Source organism: Antedon bifida, chromosome 1 (genome assembly GCF_963402885.1).
Source record: "Antedon bifida chromosome 1, ecAntBifi1.1, whole genome shotgun sequence".
NCBI lineage: Eukaryota > Metazoa > Echinodermata > Crinoidea > Comatulida > Antedonidae > Antedon > Antedon bifida.
In genome coordinates, this window is record NC_136226.1 from 19,903,413 (window position 1) to 19,912,194 (window position 8,782).

General features: G+C 37.1%; 1 protein-coding gene across 2 annotated transcripts in view; it reads right to left on the reverse strand.

The window, feature by feature from the left end:
• Positions 1-5,140, reverse strand: part of LOC144844521 (programmed cell death 6-interacting protein-like) — a 46,176-nt gene extending 41,036 nt beyond the window's left edge. Inside the window, exon 1 of one of the 2 annotated variants that reach the window (XM_078701469.1) lies at positions 4,895-5,140. In XM_078701469.1, coding sequence (XP_078557595.1) covers positions 4,895-5,103 — 209 coding nt within the window. In that variant the 5' untranslated portion in view covers positions 5,104-5,140. The remainder of the gene's footprint in view (positions 1-4,894) is intronic. The other variant, XM_078701477.1, reaches the window with a different exon arrangement.
• Between the last annotated feature and the right edge of the window lie 3,642 nt (positions 5,141-8,782).

Here is an 8,782-nt window from a genome sequence, read left to right on the forward strand (position 1 = left end):
TAAATTATCTTCGATTTATTTTTAAAAAAATCAAATTAACTACAAATAAACTAAGGAACAACAGTTGCAAACGACTTTACTACTAGTAAGTATCATAATGACAGTTCCACTCACTTACTTACTGTATTCTAGGATTCTGGATTAAAGCACCATTTATTTAACGAATACTAAATATCTCTGTTTAGATCAATTTTAACACACTAAGGGTATTTAAATACTATATGAATACAAACCGCATCTATTTTTAATGGTTGGATTTTTTTTTCATTTTCATCCATCTCAAACTGAAAAATTTAGGGCGTTACGAAAGTTTCTATTTTGAGGTACTATATCTCTATATTTTCTGTATTTGCGTCATTTTGAGAGCAGAGGACTCGTTCTTATGCAAAAGTAAACTATAGACATTTGTTCTAAAGATCTTTAGTTCACATGGTCTCTGTATTCTTAATACACAGAATATGTCATCTTTGGTTAGTACAACTCAATATTTAACCAATGTTAGAATCGTATTTTACTGTTTGAACCGCATGACCTCCATTTTCACAGTTACAAATTATTTTTGATGAAAGTAAAGGTATTTTCCACACTTTTTCCATAATTTCAGTTTAAACACTTCACACAAACAGCCAGGCATGCGATGATGGGCTAGATTACGATGACGACTTCCGGTAAAAAAATGTACATGGTTGTGGAGAACACGCAATTTACCCTCGAATGGGTGTACCTCCCGCAGCGTAAAGCCAGGTGACTACCAGTTACAGTACACGGTTAACAATGCGTTCGAGCGACACACCCATACTCAAATTACAAACCCCAAAGCACGCCTGGGAGAAGAGAGTAAGAAAATTTTATGATAATACAGTATTATTGAGATACATAATCTGTAAAACTTTTAAAATAAATAATGACTTGGTTCTTGCTGTCAACATAGGCCGATATTATAATAATTCACTGTCAAATAATCAAAACTTTATTTTGGCTGTCAACCTATAGGCCAGTATTTACAATGACTCCCATTTGACAGTCAATCTAGGCTGATATTATAATAATTTGGTCGTGCTAATTTGTATGGGGCGCACTAGATACATTATCGCTCTTTCTAGGCGTTTTTAATGAAAACGCTCATTATATATATATATAGATATTGTATTAATACTATTAACATTTTTTTAAACCTCGATCGGTATTATTTTTTAAGTACAGTAAATATAAATATTTATCTTATTATTTATAAATAATTTGAGTTTTCATTTTATCTTACAGGTTTTAATAAATTTTAATGTGTTCTTTTAGAAAATTGTTTTAAAAATATTTTTATTTTTATTTTTTATTGTGAAAGTTTTTGAAAAGATTGGCATGCCACTGTTTATAAGTTTTGAAAATGTTGAAATAATTGAATACAAAAAGTAGATGCGCCTATTGCATATTTTTAAATCACAGTTAATTACGAAACTCATTCTATACCTGCAATAAAAAAAGAAGATGATGCATGATGATTTTTGCATTTGATTCGCCACTCTGACGTGAGCATGGTTTTAGGACTAATATAATATATAGATAATGCCGTTATAAATTAATCTACCAGGCCTACAGTAGCAGGGGCGGATCCAGGATTTAGTGAAAGGTGTAGAGAGTCCACACAAACTCAGCCCCACCATGGTTGAGGCTGAGTTTAGATGATTTAAAGATGAAAATATAACACCTCTAGATGGTCGGAAATGGCACTCTCACGTTATTATAAATGTATTAAAAATTGATATTTCAAATATGAAAACTAAGGTACTAGCCTATTAAAGGGTTACATTTTCCGCATAGGCCTATTTTGAGTAAAAGCGTCACAACTGGGCTCTTCGCGCAAAGTCAGTGTTTGCACATGGCGGAAAAAGGTGCTTGTCCAGGGCCGTCGAAAGGACCCATGACAAAGCGAACTTTGTTAAATGACGCCCCAGATGGCCGGAAATGGTCTCGCACATAAAATTCATGATAAATGGCACCTCTAATTTGCAGGAAAAGACACTCTCATATGTAGCATGCTACCAATGAGCAAAACGATCATACTTTTTTCCTCCAATAAACACATGTGACTATTAAATTAAAGGACGATAACATTTTGCCGATTTCATTCACTCAGCATTTAGTTTTTATTGCGTTGCGTTCGAGTTCAATGCGAACGTACATCTAGGGAAAGCCCTGAAAAAGCGCAAAATTGAATGCTTATTATAGCTCAATATTTATTTACATCAATTTGTTGAGGAAATTAAATATATAAATATTAATAGTTATTGATACAGTTGGGTGGATAATAATTAATATAATCAATTGGTTGCTATAATATATATATATTACCACAGTTAGTGTGCTATATTATTATTAACATTGGAGTGGAGTTGTGGCTTGGTGGTTATGATGCTTGGCTATGTCAGGATTTTTTCTAAGGACAAAATTACAACTCCCCTCCCAAAGACTTGCTTACTTGTTTATGTAGAGCATCTTGCGTATGTTTGTCTTGTGAACCTCTGAAGGTCCCTATTGATCAGCAATTGCTGGATGGATCAGTAGGTAGGCCTACGCGGTTGTATGGCGGTGTCCTTTGTACGAATCGTTCATGCCCCCAGCTCGCTGTATGGGTACGATACACGCGTCAATATCATGTTAAATCCAGGGACCAAAATGATGACCTCTAATAAAAAGTAATTTAGCACGGCACTGAATCAATGTGTTTTAATCAAAAGTGAAAGTACTTTACTCTTACGCTTTTTTTCCCAAATTTGTTTTCTTTTTCGGAGGGTGCGCCATAAACCCCATAGTATTAATAATTAGTAATTTATAATTAACAAACAATAATAAAAAATTATTTTTTATTTATGTACCAAACCTTGGCATGTGTGTGCCAATCCTCGGCATACGCCGCCCACGCACGCACTGAAATTACGTGCGAGCGATTGCGCAATCGATCGTCGATGAAATAGCAGGCCTAGCTAGGCTAGGCCTAGCCATGGCCAGATGTGAAATAAATGAGTAAAAAAATAGCAATATTATCTTTATTTTACCAACAATTATATTTTGAATAAAATTTAATAAACAACATTGCAAACAATTTCATTTAATTAATTATTTTCGTCAGGTGCCCAAGTCTGGCACATATCATTAATTATCAACCAAACATCTTAACACCCCTCATAAACCCTATATTTTTTCATTGGCTTGAAAATGGAATATTCTGGAATGTTGCTACAGTACAGTAGGAGCCTATTTCAATCCCAGACTTGTCCCTCGTGTGTAATTTTTCGTACCCTGGACTTTTAAATGGAGCAATCACGTGTTAGCTGATTGGTCTATTTTGCTGAAATGTCACTTCCGGTTTCAGGTTTCAGTTTTTATGGCTACTGGCAGACATGTTTCGCTGTTGTCTAGTAAACGATTAGTGGTTTATATTTACCACCTATAAATAAATTATATTATACGTTAAAATAAACAACAAATATCAATTATTTAAAGACACCTTCCCTACGTTTTTTAGATCTATTTTAAGATCACAAACTATATTTAATGTAAAAATAATATTATATGGTCCTATTGCGATAACTTTTTTCGTCTTTAAATGGTTAAAAATGTGAAAAATAAGTCGATTCTAATAATTATAGTGGCCCGCTATAAATCCCAAAATGCATTGCGCACGGATTGATATTTCTGTTTTTCTTCTGTAATTCACCCACTTTTCGATCGATCGTGAGGCCAAAACAAATGGAAGACTCCTAACTTTTCAGAGAAAATACCGGGTTTTCCCCAATTTGTATCAACGGAGTCTGTCAAAAATAGAAAGACAATTATGCACTTGTCAATTGTATGACCCACTATACGACCCCCGGGAGAGGTGCGTCATTGGTGCGTCATTTACAAATAATTACTGACGCAGGGGTGCGTCAAAAAACCTAGATGGTACGTCAAATCAATGACCAATGGTGTGTCAATGTCCGTCACTTTACCACCCAAAATATCATAAAAAACATGGTCACAGTGCGTCAAAATGGGTGCGTCATGGCCACCTAAAGGTAAGTCACATTATTGACGCATGGGTGCGTCATGGTATTCATAAGGTATGACGCACATCGGACAAATGACGCACCTCTCCTGGGGGTCGTATAGTGGGTCATACAATTGACAAGTGCATTAATGCAGCAACTATACAACGTCAGGCTAGGTATATAGCTAGCGTACAATGTTCGTACGTTACCGATGTTTACCAGCTAGGCCTACAAAACTAAGCCTAGCTAGGCTAGGCCTAAAGACCGTCCACGAGAGGTCAGTCGCCGCGAGCTACTTAGGTAGTGCATTGTTTCTCACTTTTTATCATAAATTACCATAAAACGTATTTTAATGTTTTTGAAGTAATATATATGTATTATTTTTACAAAACGTCACAAATTAATTATAAATAATATAAATACAACCTGCCGAGGTTTGGCACATTGCCGAGGTCTGGTACATCTACCCTAGTTCCTAAAAAATATCAATTAAATCTATACACCTCATAACCGAAGAAAATGTATATCCCGCTCGCTTGCATCCCGCTCCATACAAAATAGCGCGACCGATTTCAAACGTATTATAACTCTAGCGGCGCGCCATACAAAATACCGGAAGTTGATTTTATCGCGACCGATTTCATCGTAAACCTCCTCAGGGCCTACTAGATAGCCTCTAGGCCTAGCTAGCCTAGGCTAGGCCTGGCCTACAACGGCGCTACTGCAGTTTCGCACCTAAAAGTCGGCATAATAAGACAACGGGGTTTCGGCCTAGATTAGCATCATATATATCCATTATGAGCTTAGCTAGACCTACACGCCTCCTAGGCCTAGGCCTAGGCCTATGTATGTTCCCAATTGATACGTACCGTTGAAGAGTGTCAATCGAATTTTCATGTTTGTCTAGTTTTCGACAAACAGCATTAATTCTCTGTGTATTTAAATCGGTTAAGGCCTGAACAGTATCTTCATCAGAACCACCATCTTTATTGTATGTACGTTGAATGAACTTCTTCAATGGTGGAACAAGGTTAACCTCCTGACTATTCTTTAAAGGAACTGAAATAAACGCAGCCATTTTGCTCTTTAGACGCCGACCCACCAGGAGTCGAGGCTGGATGATATTGCCTCGGATATCGCGTACAGTAGCAAAGATTGTATATATTAAAAATAGAGGGGCGAGTGTGTATGACAGTCAAATGACGTCATTTAGTGTGACTCATGCGCGGGCGGCATCATCATCTGCTGAAAAATTATCACGGGATAACAAGTCAACAGAACCTAAAAACAGATAGCTAGAGACAGGGCCGCGGATCCCCCCCCCCTCCCAGAAGTTACAAAATTAACAAATAATAATAACATTTCCACAATTTATAAACGATAATATGAACATATTAATATAATGCAAGAAAAGAAATAAAACTTAGTGGTGGTACGCCACCACAGCACCAACAAGCTTTACATTTTTTCTCAATAGTATAGTGAAAAATAAAAATTTAACATTTGAAGTTTTCCTCGGTTGAGAGATCTAAACATAGTAGGCCTACACAGTAAAATGATGACAAGGATTTTATACAAAGATGTTTTGCATTCGGTATAGGCTCGTCGTCGTGGTCCTGTGAGTCATGACTGACCCTTTGTGCTCCTGCTTATGATGACATTCCACCCATCTCTATCCTGAGCATAGCGAGAAGCTGTGCACACATCCATATAGGTATAGGCTACTACACGTTAAATCAGAGTGTCTAGAAAACTAAATGCTAAGCCTACATTTTAAAAAGAGTATTCTGCATTTCTCGTAGGCCGCTACTATAAGTTACAATAATTATTATTATTAGTAAGAAAACGTATAATAGGCCTACTGTAGTATTTCAAACAAGCTACCCTCTGATTAATAATGGAACGATCCATTTGATAATCTGGAACTAGAAAACTCGGATCTTGATATCTGACTTTTCTAGATCTAGAAAATTCAGATATCTGAGTTTTCTAGATCTGAGTTTTCTAGACTCCCAGAATTGTGGTAGGAAATTGTTAATGTATTTTAATTATCCCTGGGAAGGGGCTGGGAATTTGGGTGGGGGTGTACGCCTATCACCATGACCGAAACTGTACTGGGAATGTTTACTACGTCTGAAAACTGCCACGAGGGCCGGATTATGGGTTGAGAGTGATGGCGAATTTACATGGTATTTACACTGCATCTGGCATAATGCCGCGGCATTATTTATCCGTTTTTAGTATAATCTGGCATAATTTTGTGTTTTTTGAACAACTAAAAAAATAATATACCACAGAACAAGAATAATATTTTGTTTAATCTTGCAATTTCGTACATATCACCTTACACAATATCATATCGTACAAAACAGGTTTGTCAGGTTTTTTCGTACAATAGTGCATCCATCCTTTTTTTTATTTGTTTCGGACTCGATCGACTCTAAGGATAGGAAGGCTGCTCACAAACCACCGTGTGTGCGATAGGCAGCACAACGAAACCGACGAGGCTAGCCGCGATTGACCAATTATGTATTGTATTGTCGATCAGCTTTGCTCGATGGGCTACCCCCATGAAACATGGTTAAATAAAAACAATATGAAACGAAATTATAAGTCTACAGGACCAGCCCACCATGGTTGGGTGGAGTTATTAATTTAGAAAAATAGAGTTGCCCGGAAATTGAACTTCGAAATATGGAAAGAATATAAGTCTCCAAGACCAGCCCCTGCCTAACCTAAATTAAATTAAATCGCCACCCGATTTGTGATGTTAATGCACTTGTCAATTGTATGACCCACTATACGACCCCCGGGAGAGGTGCGTCATTTGTCCGATGTGCGTCATACTTTTGAATACCATGACGCACCTGTGCGTCAAAAAGGTGACTTACCTTTAGGTGACCATGACGCACCCATTTTGACGCACTGTGACCATGTTGTTTATGATATGGTGGGTGGTAAAGTGACGGACATTGACACACCTTGTTCATTGATGTGACGTACCATCTAGGTTTTTTGACGCACCCCTGCGTCAGTAATTATTTGTAAATGACGCACCCATGACGCACCTCTCCCGGGGGTCGTATAGTGGGTCATACAATTGACAAGTGCATAATGTTATGTTTAGCACAAAAATCAAAATTTAACAGTGTGGCGTGTTGACCGCGAATGACTAACAATACCATCTTTCCCACTACATCAGATGCACGATTATCGTGGGTTCAAACCCCATGCCGGTCGGTGGAAAAGAGTTAAAGCTATGCGAGCTTCTGTGTTTGGGGTTCACAGATTTAAACGTCCCCCTTTCCACCACACACCATGAGGCAATAACATCAAAGCATCTGATGTGTGGTACCCCCAAGGCTGTGAGAGAGCCTTACCGTGCTAGAGGCAAGGGAGCACACAATCATTTTTTTTTTGGCTACCTGCCTCTTTCCGATCTCGTAAATTTTATGTTTGGCGCCCTCAATTTTAAGAACATAAGAAGTTATGTCAGAAAATTAGGAACAAATAAATAGAAATTTGTAAATATGCCGATGCCTGGCCTGGCCAGTGTATTCTATCTATTTATTTAAATACATATGCATTATTGTAATAATTAATTTAATAAAAATAATTTTTAACTCTGAACAAACGAAAAGGATTTCAAACCATGTACTACATTTTACTGTATTTGAGCATGAATAAATGATATTGAATTAAGTGAATAATTGATAGTGAAAAATCAAACTGATACAATGAATTAAATGATGAACAATAGCAGCCTGAACAAGCCTGGCCATCCAACCAACCCATTGGTTGCTATCCCTATACAAATATTGAACAGTTGGTATGCCGTGCGTTATTATGCAAATGAGTTGGTGCAGGTGTAGTGGGGAAGATGGTATTGTTAGTCATTGCGGTCAACACGCCACACTGTTGAATTGTGATGCTGTTAATCTTTACATTAGAAGATTATTCAAATCATGTAAAAAAAAAACACTTTCTCAGGGCGGGAACCTAGAAGATCCCCTCATTTAGTAATCTCGAAAAGAAGTCCATCTGGAAAAGAAGCCCACCCAAGAGTACAAAAATTGAAGGAGCACATTTGGCTTCACTTGGCCTTAGTGCTGAGGCAGGGAGAGCACACCATACATCTTTTATTTTTCTGTGGCTTTCGCCACCCGATTTTTGATGTTGTAAATGTTATGTTTAGCACAAAAATCTAAATTTAACAGTGTGGCGTGTTGGCCGCGAATGACTTACAATATCATCTTTCCCACTACACCTGTACAAACTCATTTACATAACAACGCCGACATACCAACGATGAGATATAAATTCTTTTCTAAACACGTAACGAAGAGAGTTATAATTCCATTTTTTCTGACATTAAATTGTTAGTCATTCGCGGCGGTCAACACGCCACACTGTTGAATTTAGATGTTGTTAATCTTTTAAATTATAGTATCCTAAATTAACTTGACTCTCTAAATATCTCTCTTTCAAAATAAAAGAAAAACATTTTATATTTATTTTTTTTTAAAAATCCGTAGAGGTTCGAACCCCAGCTAGTAGAGCTAGGAGAATCCAATCCAAACGATAGTTACTAGAGCACTACCCGTTATGCCACAATGTACACGAGTAATAAAAGGTGACAATAGTATAGTCTTGTACGCGCTTCATATTACGTCATTCTAATCGTTACGTCATAAATTTGCATATTCATTACGTAATTTTGAGGAAACGAATCTAGTTTTAACCTTGCTATAAACCAG